Source organism: Rhodnius prolixus, unplaced genomic scaffold (genome assembly GCF_049639745.1).
Source record: "Rhodnius prolixus isolate KJV_2025 unplaced genomic scaffold, Rpr scaffold_11, whole genome shotgun sequence".
Lineage (NCBI taxonomy): Eukaryota > Metazoa > Arthropoda > Insecta > Hemiptera > Reduviidae > Rhodnius > Rhodnius prolixus.
In genome coordinates, this window is record NW_027411625.1 from 28,016 (window position 1) to 47,308 (window position 19,293).

A 19,293-nucleotide genomic window follows, 5' to 3' on the forward strand; every position below is an offset into this window, starting at 1 on the left:
TTTCAAATTACTGTATCTCTTGTCCTATTGGAGTAATCTTTGCTCCACTTGAAGTGAATTTAGGATCTATAGCCTCAAAAAAATCTATGGATTCCTGATTTGAAATAGATTATTTTCGCTAGCAGTATACTGCAACAAGTTTGAAGTAGAATGGACGAAGATTCAAGGATACTTCAGTAGGGTGTAGAAAGTCAATTGGGTTGCTAGGAACAAGATGGTGAAACAAAAAATTAGTCTTGAACATTTCTGTCGTATTAAAATATGTTCAGTTCTTCTCCATGAGAGTTCAATCCACTAGCATTCCATAGGAGAATGGAAAGAGAGTTTTCATTGAAAGAATAAGGAGAAGTTCTGTAATTACTTAAGTGAGCAGAGTGATAAAAGAATTTATGATTGTCTTGAAAACGTTGATGAAGGTGGAAAGCAGTGAAGTGATGTCATTATCAAAAGGAAGAACGGGATTACGAGGTTCTGAGAAAAGGGACTCATCCAAAATAACTTTTTTACGAAACCTTTATTTTATATTCGATAAGTACCAAGAAGCGAAGAATCAAACTCTGGCAATGGAGACTCATAAAGAGGATAAAAGAGGTTTATCTAAGATTTTTATAGATTAGGCACCAAAGGAAAGAGTGTGAGAGAGCGGAGACCAAGTGGACTGGATTGGGAAATCAGCAACATATGCAGCAGGCAATTAGGTCCAGGGTTGGCTAAAGACAAAATAGAATGGAAGAGAGTAGTAAATAAATGCCTTTTGTAAAGAGTAAGCAAACGAATTTCTGAAAATAAACACAAATTAAACTGTTTATGCTTACTTGTGTAATCTTATTGGAAATTTAAAATAGAAAACTACTTTTTTACTTTTATTCAATTAAAAACTTTGTTGAAGAATCGCAGTCATTTATATAATGAAATTTGTAATTCAACAACTAACTGAATGAACATCTCAGAAAAAAATCAATACCATCTAGAAGAAATATTTTATATATTTTGGACCAATATATATATATTATATATTTTTTCTTAGACAATAATAATAGTTTATCCTTTATCGGTTTGCCAATATTGGATCAACACGAAAACAAAAAACCATTTTGTTCAGGCAGCTCTCTAAATTCGATCATTAGTCTGTAATTATCAAATTTAGAACCTCAATATTTCTATATTTATTTTTATCATCCTTAATTTGTAGTAGTTATTTTCTCTATTTTTTAAATATGTAATATCTAATTATTATTATGTAGGTGAATAAGTGCAAAACACGAACTGAAAGAAAACTCTTCGGACTTAAATTCTGTATTATTATAAATATTTATTTTCATTTATTTATTTACAACTGCTAACACCTTCGAAAGTACTCAGGGGTGGTTACTAAAGCCCTGTGTATTATTATAAACTTAAATATTTGTTTTATTTATTTATTTTGTATTTATTACATTTACCTCTGTTATAGTCACAGAGGTGATGGCCTATTAATTATCTAACTTAGATTATTATAAACTTAAATATTTATTCTTAATGAATTTTTAATCGCTTATTTTGAGAACGAAACTATATTGCCAAGTTCAGAATTTGTACCTACCATGTTAATTACAGTGGTGGCCCCCCTTAAAATTTACAATTATTTTTAATTTGACTAAAGAAAATAAACAAATATTATCTAAGAGCAGTTAGGTTTTCTCACAAAGAAAAGATTTAAGATAAAGCAATTAAAACAATTATTGGAGTGTACATTTCTGTGGCAACACTGAAATTGAGAGATTCTAATGTCCCGCCATCATTTTTACTTGGTAATAGATATTGTTACGTGTGCTATTGAGTAGTTATCACAAAACCATTGCAAATTTAACAAATTAGACCAAAGATATGAAGAATCATAAAGGGCATTTTTCTGCATAAATTGGTTGTTCTCTCCATAATTTTTTCAGTTTCTTACAAACAAGATGACAACTCCAGCACCTCCGCCAAATGTTTTGGCGACAATGCACCCTTTTAATCATAAAACCGTATTTTTGTTGGACCATACTCCTTATTTCCGTACTAGTTGTGAAAGTATTGTAGAATTTGATTTGTCAAAAATAAGAGGAACTGGGTTTATACCACTGGCACCAATTCATAAATCCTTATGGACGTGTTGTGTGGAATCAGCGACTGAATATTGTCGGATTGTGTGGGATCTATTTCCAAATGGAAAGCTCGTAAGTCTTCGAGTTTATGTATCTTTATTTAAAATAAGCGCTTTGTTTCTTTTATCTTATTATACGGTATTTTTCAGATACGTTTTATAGCCAGTGATATCGCAGCACATAGTTTAAATACATGGAACCAATCTCAACAGAATGTTGGTCATGTGAGTTTTTTTACATTAATAATAAACTTCGAACAGTCTCACTGTATACTATTCTAATTTTAGCGCGTACTTATTAGAAAATATGAAAATTAATTGAGATCACTATTAATTGTTTGCGAACCTACCTATTTTATTACATCAAAACACTGAGCCTTAGTAATCCAAGACGTTTAGTAAAAAGATTTAAAGAGGAATTTCGTCTACAAATCCACAAGTAATTCCTACTATCCCCACAATTTTAAATAAGGACAAGACATGTTTGTTAGTCCACAGTTAATGTACCTTTATTTCATTTTTTGTTATCTTGTTGATTGATATTAAAACTGTCCGGTGGGACAGTTTTATAAAGGTTGATCGAAAAAGCGTAACGTTCAAAAACAACCAACTTTGACATTCTCTATATTGACTAGTAGTATAGTCTAGTAACTTCAAGTTATAATTGTTAAGATTGGCCCTTTTCATTAATTTATAATTTCTTCTCTTTTTTTTTTATTTAAGGAGATTAATTTTTACCATATAATTCTATCATTTTTTTTAGCTTTTGAATGGCCTTGCCCAAATAGGAGTGCCACCTGCTGCAACTCAAGATAATAGTAAGTTCTCTATTTTTCCCGGACTTATTTCTGCAGTCCAAGCAATGTGTGAATGCTCTGAACAACAACATGAAAAAAGAACCTCTCTGAATGAGAATACCATACAGGTATATTTTTTACGGCACTTCTTGTTACATTACTGATTGATTCACGCTAATTGTAACGTTAGGTCGTGTGAAAGTCGTTTGCGAAAGAAGATAAGTATGCTAATTGTCCCAGTTTCTGATTTGACTGTGCCTAATTGTTCACCACATTATGGAATCGAAAAATTCCTGCAGAATGATTTTAGAATGCATCTTCCCATTGAGCTGCAATCCCGTCTGGAAACTATGGAAAATTAACCAATTTTCTCTGAATGTCTAGATTTAGATTTATAAAAACAGCCGCAGTGGTCTAGAATTGGAAGAATTGCAGTAAGATAAGCTCTTATGATGAACAGTGATTTATGTACCAATATAACAGTTTAGAAGCTGCCTCATAGCGTGAGAAGTTTTCATGTTGGAATTTATTTGGCACCAAATGAGATTTTTTCAGTTCTTATAAAATTTGGCCTAGAAGTCAGATTTTGGGCTATTCTTTGGATATGCTAGCAAAACAGCAGTTAAAGTTTAGCTATATTAGGTTGAAATATTCTTTTGGAGCTTTTAGTTTTCGTAGACGTTGTGTCGTTAACTCTAAGAGTTTAGAGATCAGTTACGTGGAGAAAGATTTTTGAAAAAATCTTTATTTTCCGCTTTAAGTTTTGATCTATTTACATTATGTTTACAAACTGAAATCGCATTATTTGGAGCGGTTATAACGTAAACGACTCCCAACCAAAAAGATACTAATGAAGGACACCTCAGTTTCCAAACTTAAAGCCTCAACAAAGGTTTTTTTTTTAAAACTTTTTTTTTTGCTTGCAGTTACTAAAAAAACAAAAAAAAACTTTCACAATTTAAGGTTTGATTGTTTAGAAACTTTTTTTTGCCATTTTATTGCTTAATACTTAAAGTGCTTATGCTTATTTAATTGCATCATACATTTTGCTGACGCCACATATTGTCACATTTAGGTGGTGAACAGATGCAGAGTTATTTGTATCACATCATTTATAAGTAATGATATCAGTAAAATAATAGAAGACCGTTTGCAGCAAGATATAATTCGTGGAAACAAAATAGCCGTCGCTTCTGACTTGTAATGTTATAAATATTTCAATTAGTAAATGATTTTATACTTTCATATTATTTTTCTCACAAATTAGTTTAATCTGTAAATTAATAAAAAAAATTTTCCAGGTTGATACCAGTCGATGCTTGTGAACTTGTTATTATAAATGTTCATTCTAACGGTTGCACCATGGAAAACCTTCCTAAACACAAAGTGAGACCCAACAAGTTTGTTGTATGAGTTTTGTCTTATTAATTTTCGGGTAAAATGTTGTTTACAAAGAACTTTGCTTAGAAATTCTTTAATTAATGATATAAAAAATGATTTATAAAAGAAAAAACGTTTAGCTGGCCACGGGGAAGTGTACAACGGCAAATTGAAGGCCTTTTCAAGATATGCCGATATAGTTATTTTGTGTAAAGTACGAATTCCGCATTGATTCTCGTTACCAAATTTCAATATGTAACAAATTATCCTAAACAAGCAATAAAAAATAAAAGTAGGACTAGATTAAATTTATTTACAAGGAGATTTGTATTACAAGGAAGTTATTTTTACAAGGAAATGTAGAGGGCTATACTGTGACCGTCCGTATTCTGCTTATGGTGTCTTTGGTTGGGCAAAAGGTATGATACACAAAATTGTCGGGTTACATTGAGTTTATCATCGATTCTCTTGGCATAAATCCTACATAACTACTTAGATGCCAGTCAATTAAATATGTAGCATTTTGTACTATTGTTGACTATGACTTATTGGTATGCTCAATTGACTCATATTTGTTTGGATTAATCGTTGTTCTGACTTTCTAAACTATAATATTGGGTGGTCTGGTTATAGATAAGAAAGCTGTTTTTGCTCATTTCTACAAATTTGGTCAGCGCCTTTATTGTTATTACTCAATAAAGTGTTTTCACCATCATCATTCAACTTGACTTGTCAGCATGGATAAGTCTATCAGCTTGTCTACCGCCAAATATGTTCCTATTTTGCGATTACAGAAATGGATACATAATATTGGGGTAGTGTAGTGGGGGAGAGATCATAGTCCAATATTATTATTACTGTCATTATTATTTCTACGTGTATACGACGACCGAATGTTCATTAGCAAAGATAGTTAGTCCAGTGACAGAAGCTTGCAATCTCTGTGCGCCAGATAAACAGCTTCCTGCCTTGCCAATTTCAATTGTTTCACGGAACTCTCAAAAAAGAACATTTCTCTGCAAAAGCAGGTGTAAGAAGTAAAATTGGATGTTTGGTTTGTGTGTTCGAGCGCGAGTAACTTGTTTAATGACTGTAAAACCCCTAAAATCCTCTAGGTGAATCTTTTTTCTAATTAAAATTTCTGGAGTATTGCGAACCGTCCTTACATTTAATATATTTGGTTAAGTTACATTTTTAAAATCAAACTTATTTTAACAAAGAGATAAGTTTTAATGATTTACTTGCCTTACATGGTCAGGTCTCTAATATTCTGGAATCGGAAACCTATCACGTGAAAGCTTCTGGAGGTTTAGCTAACAAGTTATCTAGTTTGATTTTAACGCATTACAATCTGTCGAGTACTACTGTGACAGGAATACCGATGAAAGAGGAACAAAATGCAAGTTCCTCAGCAAATTATGATGTTGAAATTTACCATCCCGCAGAAGCGCATGATGCTCTCTTTAGAGGTAATGTGGTTTATTTTGTATTTATAGAAATTCATTAGAATTTAAATTTAATTTTGACCATCTTTGAATAAAATTAAGATTAGGATTAAATAGCGGGACGTGGCCTATACCCTATGGCACCGCAGCCAAAGAGTCTTATCTCTGAATCAATTTTTGACGTAGCTAAGCTATATTCCTCTAAATATTGTGTGCACTGTAGAAACATCTTAAATATATAAATCTGCTCCTCAGAATGATTTTATTTTTTTGACTTTGAAAGTTAAAAAGATAATTTTCCCGCTAATTAGTTTTCTATTACAATTTTTAATTAGTAAACGGCACACCTAATAATATGTAATCATTCTGTTGTGGCAAGAAAGCAGGTACTACGGCATGTTTGCCTACAGGTTTGTATAGTTGGTAAACAGAAATAGCAAGAGTCACCCAGTTAGTTAAGGTTGCAACAAGTTGTGCTATGTTAAGTTCTGAATTTATTTATTTTTTTAAATACTCATAAATGCAGCATGTGTTTAAATGTTATAATTATGTTGCTTATAGGTTGTACCGATATGATTCAATGCATATATTATAGGAGTATAATATTGTCCAATATTTAAAGCAGTATTAAATTTAAAGTTTTTAGATTATTCAACAAATGTATTTGAGAAACTGTATAAGTTATTGTCTCTACAATCTAAAACAAAATGCTTTAATATTTATATGTACTATGCATATATATATATATTTGTGTGTGTGTGTATTTTATATATTGTATATGCCTTATGTATTTATATTTTGTATAGTTTTTTTTTGTTTACTAAGATTACAAATTATGTTTTTATGTGTATATAATAACTGGATCTGACTTTCCTTTGTAAAAAGAATAATCATCCTGGAATATAGTAAACAAATATTTAAATTTTCAGGTTGTGGAGTAGAGATTGGAAGTTTAATGACTCACAAAGAAGGTTTTGATTACTCAACTATTACATTAAAATGGTGTACACCTCGAGGTGTTACATGCAATGAAACGTGCATATGTTCCTCTGTTCATAGAATTACACCAGTTGATATAAATAGGTAAAGTTCATTTTCTACTTATTATTTGTTATTATTATGCACGCATTAGGTTGCGTATTCGCAAATAACATACATTAGTATAATGTCAATTTCAGTCTTCTTTTTTTTTCGAGCTACGACCTAGGACTAAGTCATCTTCGGGGCTTATGTTATTGGCAATAATAATATTATTTTAATATTGCTATTGTAAGATTGGAGTGTTTTTTATCCTGTCTGCTTATGAACTGATCTCAATAATCATATTTTTTAAGTAATAATAGATTTTTTTTGTTTAAATATTTGCAAATTAATTATGGGCCAGCTTATTAAGAGCTCTTTACATATAGTTACATATTCCAAATGGTGTTCTTCAAATTCATGATTCAGTCTTGGAGGAAATTGAATTCATTTTTGCACTTTTTATTATTAGTCAAAAATTGTAATATTTTGAATTAACACAAATGGTACATCTTACCGTTGCAAAATTTCATTCTTAGTTCTATTCTCTATTATTGAGACTGTGTTAATACTTTCCACGCGGTATAACTTATCGTCTCATGTAAATAACTTGTTAGATGGAACACTAATTTTACTGCGACAAATGTTAGGGAGGTTCAGATAATGTTTCTGCATTCAACGTAATTTAAATGCCGGACCTTACTATATGTATAAATAAACACACCTCTTATATATGAAATAAAGAGAAATTAATATGAAAAGTTTTGAGCTTAATAAAAGATATTACTCCTTCACTATGCAGATTAATGAAGGCAAGCCTGGCTCTCAACTGTGTGCCACGGACTTGGGGGTCTGAAAAGTCATCTTTATTCCTAAGCCTGGGAAGAGAACTCATACCCAGGCTAAGAAATTTCGACCAATTAGTCTTATCATCGTTCATGTTGAAGGTGTTTGAAAGACTGGTTGACATGAATATAAAAGAGGTAGCTCTAAAGCTACGGCCCCGGCATGAAAATCAACATACCTACTAGAGAGATAAATCTTGCGAAACAGCCCTCCATTGTCTGGTCAAGGAACTGGAGGCTTCTGAATATTGAAAGGAGGCAGCAGAGGCGTGTTACTAGATATTGAAGGTGCGTACAGCAACACTACCTATTCAGTTGCCTTGGCGATGGAAAGGCATGGTATAGATACCACAGCCACAAGGAGAATTGGTAATATGCTCTCGCCAAGGAGAATAAAAAAGTCTTTTTGGGGAATCGCTGGACTTAACGACTGTTAGGGGTACCCTCAGAGGGAGTCTTATCTCCGGTCCTGTAGTGCATGGTTGCAGACGACTTACTTGAGATGCTTCGTGGGGGCTCGGTTCTGGGCTACGCAGATGATATTTCTGTGGTGGTAAGGAGCAGGCACGAGACAATCGTTGCTGAGCTCATGCAGGAAGCACTCAAGATTGTAGGAAATTGGTGTCAAATGGTAGATCTTAATATGAACCCTTCTAAGACTACTCTGGTCCGTTTTACCAGGAGAAGGGACACAGAGAGCAACAAACCTTCTATTTTTTGAGAAAACTCTGGTTGCGTCGGGTGAGGTTAAGTATCTGGGCGTTGTCTTTGACACCAGACTCACTTGGAAAGCACATCTAGATAAAGTTACACTAAAGGCAAAACAGGCTCTTTGTGGTGTTACTAGAACCTGCGGGAGGCCCCAAAATGATCCGCTGGCTCTATATACGAACAGACATTCTAAACAAAAAAAAACAACTTTCTTTTATCCGAATAAATTGTATTCATTACCGAAAATTCCCTCTCAGCCTCAGCAGAACTTACAGAAATTGTGTTAATTATATTTTTGGCTTTTTGAATAACATTGGGTATAAAATAATTTGCGTTATTTCTTGTTTTCAATATAATAGCGGAAGTCATTAACAGAGCTCTCATGACTAAATATCCTGTAAAAGTCCGATAACTTATCTTCAGCTTCTTTCCAAGGAATTACAGCTTTTTCTATATTCCAATAATCGGCATTTACAATTTTAACCTTCCTTTCGTATGTCCCGCTGTTTTCTCTGAGATTTTCAAATGCATAATTGTTCTTTTGATCAATTGCTCAGCACGTAATTTATTTATGCATCTTCCTTGTAGAACATCTAACAATAAAGACATTTCCTCGAGTATGTCGTTCATTAATGTCATTGATCCCGCCTGCTATTGTAATCTAATCTATGAGGTTATTATAGTAGAAAAAAATAACTTATACTAAATAACTTAGTAACTTATACTAAGAGAAAGTAATTATACTATTCACTTATCGCAAGACTGTTAATAATAACAAAAATATTGGTTGGATTCCGTTGCTGGATAATTTTGATCGGTATCAAATTTAATTCATCTTCTGAGAGTTGTTATCAGAATATGTCTTCTAAATTTTAATAAAACTTCAGACTCTTAAAAACATTTACACTCAAACCTGTTTTTATGCGGTCCTTTTTTATGCGATTTTTTATTTGTGCGTTTCTTTTTGTGCGATCTCATAATTTAATTATTGAACTGACAATAATTTCAATGTCAACGAATAAAATGTGCAATACAATATTGCGATTGAATTTTTGGGTAGCAATGCAAAAATGCATTGATCGCAAATAAACATTAAAGGACATCTGCAGTTTTGTATGTATAAAATAAATACATATATAATTAAAATATTTAACAATGTTCGCATGTGTTTTTTCTAAATCAGGCTCCAAAAGGTTTTGCGAGATTCGAAGAGCTGCCAAGCCTCGTGTCTTGATTTCGTTTAAAAAATCAATTGCTATTATGAGTTATTTTATAAGTGAGATTTTTTTTTTTTTAATATTGTTTCGAAAACTATTTCTTATAGCTACTCGTGAAGTTTTATGCAATTTTTTTTATGCGTTTTCTTTTATTCGGTCTCTATCCACCGCACAAAAACAGGTTTGAGTGTATTGCAATTGTGTCACTGAAGCTTGATAACTGGAAATCAAATTCTTTAACAAACCTTATGTACAGCTCTGATGAATAAGGTAGTTTAACATGCTTGTTTGCTTAATATTGACGGTTTTACGAATTTCATCCATCGCCCAGAATCTTGTTCATCAAGTTAGTGTAACATGGCTTCTACTATTGAAAATACTTGCCTACACCAAGTCGATTAATTGTTTGTGAGTGATGCAGTGATGAGTGTAGTGAAAATTTAAAACCAATCATAATTAAGCAAAAAACATATTATATTAGGATTTATATTCTTAAAACACCCATTTTCAACAGTTTTTATTTTTATTTTTTTTTTATAGTCGACCATCCTTATGTCTGATCAACTTTCTTCTTGGAGGTCGATCAGTGATGTTAGAAGTCTCAAGGCGTGGCGGGGCCAAAGCCCTATCTCATCTCCTTGCTGCACGAGCTGGTCAGATTTACATGCATAGTTTAACAATTGGGCGATCGCCTCTTGAAGACCCGCCGTCAATCAGTGAGGGTGCCGGTGGTAGAGTAACCGATTATAGAATAACCGTAAGATATTATTTAATTTGAAAAGTTCTGTTAGTTTTTAGCAGTATAGTCACTTTAAAAACATTTATTTTACAATCAGCAGTTTTGCTATTAAAAACTTTATTTCGATAATTTGTTGACTCAGAAATCTTAACTAGAAGGTTAGAAACGAAATTTAGAGAAAATTTCTGTTACTTTTACTGGAATTTACAGTGGTAGGGGTGATTAAACTTGAGTTTCTCATATTTTAATGCAACCTCAAAGAAATAAATGAACAGAATTTACAATCATAATCATCTATTTTTGCATGAAATAATAATCTGCGGTGAGAAATACTCGTAGAACTTACGGGAGATCCTGAGCTATCAAGGTGGTGGTAAGTTGTTTATCAGCCATACCAAGCAACTACGCTCACATGCTAAGAAAATTATGGTTTCTAACTTGTCTGTTTTTTATGTAAGTGCTCATATCTGCACACTTGATGATCCTATGAAAAGAAGTCCATGCTTCATGCTAGTACAGGCCTCATGAATCGAAGAGACTTCTCATAAGTTGCTTTGTAAGTCTGTAACTATCACGGTTATTGTTTCTTTTAATTTAGGATTAAAGCACTCCTTTTAATTCTATGAGATATTTAGCCAAGAGAACCTTCTTGAAAATTAATTTTTCTGGAAAATCCTTTAAGTGGCGAATGTAGTCTTTAAAATAATTTAACACATACAAACAAACCTTCAGACTAGAAATTTAAAAGTACTACGGATAAAATTAGTTTGTTTCTAATTAGGATTTTGGAACGTTCATGCAACAAAACAAATTGTATCCTTTAAAGTCTGGAAAAGTTCAGGGAACGACGTTCAAACGAACCAAGGCTAGATTAGAACGACACACGAAATTTTGGCCCATGACTATATCTTCTACCACAATATTTAACTACAAACAGGTTCTCTTTTAAGTATACATAATTTTATTTTGAAATATTTTAATAAAAGCAGCAGAATTTTTAAGAAATGATATTTTTTTTCAAATTTAGTATTTGGAACCTATTTTGACTTTAATGCTTCAACCCGAGCTCAGGGAATCTGATGTAATTCAATGCAAACAATGTATATATTCTTTAGTCGGAAACGAAGCCAAACACGAACCACTGACATCAAATGGGCAAAGAAGCAAAGGCCCTAAAAGGTAAGTTACGTTCACGCGTTGCAGTTTATAAGTGCTGTAATAATTTGAAAGAACTCAAAATATAATAATTATTATTTTGAAGGATCAATATACATTTTCTTTTACTACGCATATTACTTACAGATTTTTCTTTATTATTATTTTATATATAAATATATATAAAGAAACGAATAAAAATATTAAAAATGTGGTTAGGTCCGCAGTGCTTGTTAATATTTTTGATTTTATCGTGGTAGCACGCGTATATATTGTATCCCTGACTGGATTCGGACTTTCCTCCGTCATTAGAGGTAGATTAATCAGTTTGGTGAAGAGATTTCGATTGAGTGAGGAAGGTTACATGGGTGTATGGGTGTTATTCAAAATGTTAATGTACCGTAAACATTTTTGAAAAATAATTAAATCTAGTATTAAGTGTTTGTTTGAAGCGTGTGTATTGTTTTAGAAAAATTAGTGTTTCCATTTTATCCGGGGGGGCGCGCGAATTTAAGCAGAAAGCACGGAATTATTCTTATTACATTTTTACTAGGAAATAATTATTTTTGGAAAAATATTGATAATATGTGGTTCTAATCTTAAAACAAATGAGTAAATTAGTTAAACCTTAAAAAAAAAAAAAAACTTAAGACAGTGAAGAGTATGCAACATGCTGATATGTTTGTGTTTTTATTTATTTATTTATATATTTTGTTGAGGCTAGCTCAGCTAGTATCATGTGTGTTTTGTATGGAATAAAGTTTAAATATTAAAACTAGTGGGACGGGATATGCCTCAAGTCACCGCAGCCAAAAGAGGCTTATTGTGCCTTCCCTATCTGGATCTAGTAGACGAAACCTCCCCTACTAAGGAGGTTGAGGACTTTCCCTACTAGTTCTTTTTGCGCTACTATCTCCTTTGGTCTCAAAGAGCCAAAGGTTTAATAGCTCAACCACGCAATCGAACAACAAGTGAGAGGCCGATTCCTCCTTTTCCTGATACAATCTGCACAACGGTTCCAAGCTAATAAGCCCCACCTTTTTGGCTCTTTGTCTGCTCAGCCAAGATATCATGGTCGTGCAGTGTTTGACCCCTGGACAAGTCACCCTGTTCTTTTCATGTTCTCTCCAGATCCAGACTCTGAGAGCCATACGAACTACACCCTTGGTGATACCTATTACAGGTTCGGGGCCAATGAATAGAGTGTTAGCTCCATTTCTGGTCAGTTGGTCGGCTGTTTCATTCCCCTTAATCCCTATATGACCTGACACCCATTCCAGCCGAACTTTATTGTGTTTTACATTCCCAAACCAAAGAAAAGATACAATAGTTCTGAAGGAAGATGGGCTTTCAGCTTGGCTATCCAAAGAGATGCAAATCTCCTTATGTCTAAAATCCATTCGCAGGTTTTCCTCAGTTCAGGTTTTGATTGCTAAGGTTTCGGGCTGGAAGACAGTGGAGTATCTCCCGAGATATCTCAATGAGTATCTCAGATTTAACCCATACACTCCATCCCCACTCCACAGGCCATCTTGGAGGCATTCGTAAACTACATGTGTCCCTTCCAGCATTCTTCTGTCCAGTTTACCCTCCATTCTGTTCTCGATGTGAGGATCACCTGAATGGAGCTCCAAAACTGTGTCTAGGACAAATACTGTCCCTAAACATGACAATAACCGGCCCAGGGTCGACCTTACCTGTTACACTCATATCACCATTGAAAGAACTAATGTACCTGTCATTAATGTACCTCGCCAGTCTAGGTCTAGCAAGGAGGCCCTTGCATCCGCCTGTATAACGTACTGAAGCGGAGGCAACACCGGCGGTACCTCCAGCGTGGCAGTAGAAGCACCTAACCAAAGGCCTCCGTAATCAACAGGCAGGCCAGTCTGTGTACTCTGTAGAGCCTTGATGGCCGACTATTGTTCAGCCATCCTCTACCACACCACCGCACCGTATGTGATAATAGAAATGACTGTTCATGTATAGAGTCAGTGAATCATTTGGGTGAAGACCCATGCCTTCTCGCAGGTTCTAGTAATAACACAAAGTGCCTGTTTAGCCTTTAGTGTAACTTTACCTAAATGTGCTTTCCAAGTGAGTCTGGTGTCTAGGACAACGCCCAGATACTTAACCTTACCCGACGCAACCAGAGTTTTTAAAAAATCGAAGACTTTTGTATCCCTCCTCCTAGTAAAGAAACCAATGTACTCGTAGTCTTAGAAGGGTTCACAGTAAGATCTAACCTTCTACACCAATTATCTCGTATAATCTTGAGTGCTTCCTGCATAGCTCAGCAACGATTGTCTCGTGCCTGCCCCTTACCACCACAGAAGTATTAACTACGTAGCCCAGGACCGATAACTCTCAAAGGTCTAGCATCTCAAGTATGCCGTCCGCAAACATACACCACTGGATCGGAGATAAGACTCCCCCCTGAGGGTACCCCTAACAGTCGTTAATTCCAGTGATTTCCCTTGGCGATATCATGTTACCAATCATCCTTGTGACTTAGTGACTGTGGAATCTATAACATGTTTTTCCATCGCCAAGGCAATTGAGCTGTAGGTAATGTTGCTGTACGCACCCTCAATATCCAGTAACACGTCTACTGCTGTCTCCTTGCAATATACAGAAGCTGTTCCTTGACCAGACATTGGAGGGCTGTCTCGCAAGATTTGCCTGTCTGTCATGTTGTTTAGCATGCAGAGGCCGTAACTTTAGAGCTACCTCCTTTATATTCATGTCAATCAGTTTTTCTAATACCTTCAACATAAAAGATGATGATAAATTCCTTATCCTGGGTACGAGTTCTCATCCCAGGCTTAGGAATAAAGATGACTTTTACGGGCCCCCAAGTCTGTGGCACATAGTTGAGAGCCAGGCTTGCCCTCATTAACCTGCATAGTAAAGGAGTACGGAATAACTTTAAAGAGTGTATTTGATGGAGTGGTTGAATTCTGTCTTTCTCTGTTTTTAAATCTTGTATTCCAATCACCTCCGACTATGATACGAGAATCACAAAAATTCGATATTAAATAATTTAAATAATGATTTAATAAGTTTAAAATGTAATAATTTTCTTTACTTGGTTTAATGGAAACACAACCTATTATAAAACTTGTTATACTTATGTTAAGGTGTAAAGAAAGAAACCAATCTTTAAAGTATATTACTTTAACATTTGAAAATAAACATTTTTTTTAAGAAAATAATAATGTCACCGCTAGCTTATATTGTTTAGAAGCATTTACAAAAAAAAATCATATTCATTTAAATGATAAGATAAATCTTATATTTTTACAGTTAAAATTTAACTATGACACTTAAATAATTATTTATTTAATTAAGTTCGGTTTGATAATGTCTTAAGTTTTATTTAATTAAAACAGGCATGCTATGAAAGTTCAAATCTACGAAAGTTTTGTTTTTACTTGAGTTCAAGTTTGATCCGAGTGTTAAACTAAGGGATAGAGTTCAGAGAAAGTACAGTGTACAAAGTTTGTATAAAAAAAGTTTCAGATTTCCGTGCAAGAATTATCAATAGCATGTTGAGAGAGAGAGAGAGAGAGAGTGAAAGTGAGAGAGAGAAAAATCAGTAAAATGGTGCAGTTGAGTTATTTCCTTCAAACTCGAAAATGTATCAATTCATTTAATACTTAATTATGAATTAGAGTTAGGACCGTAAATGATTATTCAGAATAAAGATTAAAACTGGCAAGAAAATTTTACGATAAATTTTAAATATTTTTATTTGGTCAATTTTCTTGAAAACTGTAGTATTTCTGCAAATAAATATTTTTATCTGAATAATATTATTTTAGAGAAGAACAGTACAAGCAGATGTGGACGGAGTTGGAAGCATTTTTGCGTGCACATTGCATCACCGATAAACATATTAATATCCTAAATTGTTTATTAGAAGTGAGATCTAGAGATCTGTCTTCAGATGGCGATAAAGTTGAATTGGACCAAGCTTTAAGAGAGTTAGACCAGTAAGTAATTATAACTACTTTTTTTATTCGTTAAGATTTAGTTTATCAAATCAAATGAGTAATTTGTACTTTCTCTTAAAAATGTAAGTTCAAATTATTTCAAATAGATTTTCACCTTAAACATGGTTATATTTCTGCTTAGAATTTCCTTTTAGCAGTTCATTTTAATTTACTTCCTTAAAATAAACAATAAACCACAAGTAACTATTCAAAAAAAAAGAACAGTTTAAACGTTACAAATCTCAAGAACCCTCTGGTATCAGTTTTCTTGGGTTAACAAAAAAATTAACCTAGTTTTTAGTTTATGTAAGATTACAAATTATCATTGCAGCCATTTTCGAAGTATCGTAAAAATTAGGGCAGAAAAATCACTAAACGCGTCCTTGGTTTGTAGGATGTTAACAAAAAAAATCAAGCTTTTGATTTCCTGCAGATAAGTTGAGTTTCATTTAATTTAAAGATATCAAAGCAAGTATAGTGTGCTCTAAAAGATCAGCTGAAGTTTTTATATGTGCTTATGTTTGTTCTTAGAATGTAGACGAAATGATGCATCTACTTTCTCTCCAGGCCCCATGAGCATTGTAAGAATGCGTTGGTATATGTGGTTTATATGGTTAAGTTAGCAGCAGGGACGCTTAAAACTCCTTAGTAAATGACTAGTACACTTCCTCCTGTAGACTTTTGTTTGAGATATTTTGCTGACAGACAAAAAACGTTTTTACAGAATTTGTCTTTTTATACTATCCTTTATTAAGAAATGATGCAGCCTTGAAGATATTCGAGTTTTGATATTCACTGTTTATGTAAGTTCCCTTGAATCAAGTTTTGGCAAACTTAAGCTCCACTTTTATTTTAAACTTTTTCCGAGAAATCTGATTTACTATTTATTTTACACATATTTACATCATTTCACTTAATGTTCATTTAATTTTAAATGGTATGTTAGAAGAGGTATGGAAATTATGATAATTTACTTTAAACTGTGGTTATAATTTGCAAACAAGTTTCAAGTTTGAGGCCTAAAGACATATATTACATTATATGTATGTAATATAATGCAGTTATAAACAATTAGGTATCCTGTAATAAATTGTAAGTATAGGTTGTCACTGCAACCGAATCTAGCTGCCAAAAGTGTTATGTTGTGATAGAATGTGGATGCCTGTAAAGTGTAAATGTTTACTTGTAATGTTTGTATGTTGAGTCTTAGTTTGCCAGTGCTCTCCTAAACCCAGTTAGTTGCACATATCAACTACCTCCGCAGGTCTTGTTTTTATTGTGTGAATTTTTCAGGTGGTTGTGTCATTGTTCATGATCGTTAGACTGGTGTACCCACATAAACGCCAAGATCCCTGAAGAAGTGCTAATTTAATCTATGAGTTTATCTGTGGGTATAAACTAAACCAAAATAGTAACACACATCAATTACAACTGCAGGACCCTTTGTGTTACTCTTCAAGGTGTTCAGGCTTTTTAAGCTGGGATACCGTCCTGTCAGGAAAGCTAATCCATTTCTCTTTTCGGGAAGGGAAAACCAAGTGTACTCTCTAACCCTATATTTTTTTTTCATGTAAAGTAAATTTATTAAATACAGTAGAAGTTAGTCATGGGAGTGTTTCACATCAGATTTTTTCTTTTAAATTTTAATTTAAGGCGCGTCAACATCTGTCTTGGCTTGGCGCCCGGATCTTTTTCCAGTTCACTGCCGGCCACCGAACAGTTTCTTTTGTAACAGTCATCACTGTGCATCACCGGGCAGTGAGCTGTAAAAAGCTCCTTAGGACAGAAAATCTAAGGGCCAGCAGCTGGATTCTAACAAGGGATCTCCGCGTTGGAATCCATTTTACGCTAACCACATAGCTAATCCCTTTCCTCTATGATTTTTATTGTTTGCAGATTGAGTTCTGAACGTGCAAGTGTTATTAGAGCAACTACAGACTCTCCATTGTCTCCAGATGCTGCGGCACCCGTAATACGTAAAACAGTGCTAGAATTATGGTTAGCTAAATTTGGTTCTAAGAAAATTAGGCCAGAATTTACTGGTTTATCGAATGCAACAATGACAACAAATGGCAATGTAAAATTTAAATTATATGCAAATTTAAATAGAACAAAATCATTTTCCAAACCAAGAAAAGATACAGAATTTTCTTGATTTTTTTCGTTGATATTTTCAGTTAATAACTTTTACGAGATATGTTGGGAGACGTAGAGGATTAAACGCGTACAGGTGAGGTGTACATACATTGTTCCCAATACACACACACACACACACTTATATATATATATATATATATATATATATATATAATCAATTGTTGAGAAGCATTTGAAGATCAAAATAAGTTGAATGAAATAAAAATACTAGAACGTCTTGTGTCAATCAATCAATAGTAAATTAAAAAGTCAATAGTATTACTAACTTCGCCAACGTATCGACAAATTTATTGTCTTCTTCAGGGTCTGAATATTACAGATAAACAACACAACAATTAGAATATTGAACGCCAGGAATAAAAATGCGACATCTTACTAATAAACTATAAGAAATGATATCAGTTACAATCGTTAGAACCTAGTGGATACGTGAGGTGGTTAAGTTTTCATTGATATCATTCCTTATAATTTTTTTAGTAAGATATCGTATTTTTATTCCTTTGCTTGCAATATTCCAATTGCTGCGATGTTTACTTGTAATATCCAGGCCCTAAAGATGATAAGAAATTTGTCCAAATGTTTGTGATATGACGGAGTTGCTGTTTTTTAATTTGACCGAATTTTCACTACTTCAATCCTAAATATAAATAGTTTGCGGTGACTAAAAGCTGATACAAATTAGTATTACAAACAAAAAGTTCTTTGCAATAAATGTTTATAAACAGCATTAAAAAACAAAAATTCGTGCTAGATTTACTTTTATAGAGAGAATGCTTCTTCTGCCTTCTGAAACTTTCTAGATTAAACGTGTCCAATTATAATGCCGCGAGGCTCTAAATATATTAACTAATCAGGTGAAAGGTCGCATCTTGCCACCTTGAAAATAAAAAGAATTCTACCAAAACTGTGGTTAACCTCTGATATACATTCTTTTTTCATTTTCTCTCTTACATTCTTCGCACTCCTCTCACAATATAAGCAAATACACTATAAAATAAGTGAAACGCTCAAAAAAGATCCTACGTTTAAAGAAGAGGTACTGAATAGAATAACAATAGCAGTAAAATTAACATAACGCAGTGTATACCTCGCCAATAAATTTTTCATTTAATGACATACATTTACTAATTCAGAAAATAATCCAAAAAATAATAATAAATTTATTTTGGTTTCCAAACTCCGGCATTCAGTTTTAGTAGACGAGAAATGGGACGAATTGTTCGCCAGTAAAGATTGTGTCACTATAAATAATTGCAGAATATTTTCTAAAGGTGAAATTTATCCTTTTAATTCTGAAATTATATAGTATTAATAATTGAATGCAGCTCATATTTTCTTGTAATATGACTATTTTTAGAGTTACCAAGAAAGAAATGTTATATAGATCCAAATTTAAGTTACATTGATAAATTAAAAGAATTATTGATTATAAATGATTTTCACCTGCGCACCCTCAAAGAGAACAGATTTATTTTTATTGCTCTGATATTTATCTAATTTTTTGAGTAGTTCATTATTTTTGAAGAACGTTATATGTATTTATTAAGTTTTCTTTCATGAATAAAACTGTGTCTTTTGCAAAGGGTGTTCTTTTTCTATTAAAAAGAAAGTGCATGAGAGAATCTTATTTTATTTTTTCTTGTTTCTACTGCTTTCAGTTTGTGTTCATATTGTAGAATAGAAACTTTCTTTATTCTAAGATGTAAA

General features: G+C 33.1%; 1 protein-coding gene across 1 annotated transcript; it reads left to right on the forward strand.

Moving 5' to 3' along the window:
* The first annotated feature begins 1,796 nt into the window (after positions 1-1,796).
* Positions 1,797-18,781, forward strand: asun (integrator complex subunit 13 asun). Its single transcript, XM_074138803.1, has 12 exons — positions 1,797-2,198; positions 2,276-2,350; positions 2,889-3,050; positions 3,998-4,122; positions 4,224-4,308; positions 5,561-5,771; positions 6,677-6,830; positions 10,081-10,297; positions 11,061-11,216; positions 11,307-11,458; positions 15,259-15,429; positions 17,326-18,781. The coding sequence occupies exons 1-12, from the start codon at positions 1,944-1,946 to the stop codon at positions 17,582-17,584; spliced, it is 2,022 nt and encodes a 673-aa protein (XP_073994904.1). The 5' UTR covers positions 1,797-1,943; the 3' UTR covers positions 17,585-18,781.
* The last annotated feature ends 512 nt before the right edge of the window (positions 18,782-19,293 follow it).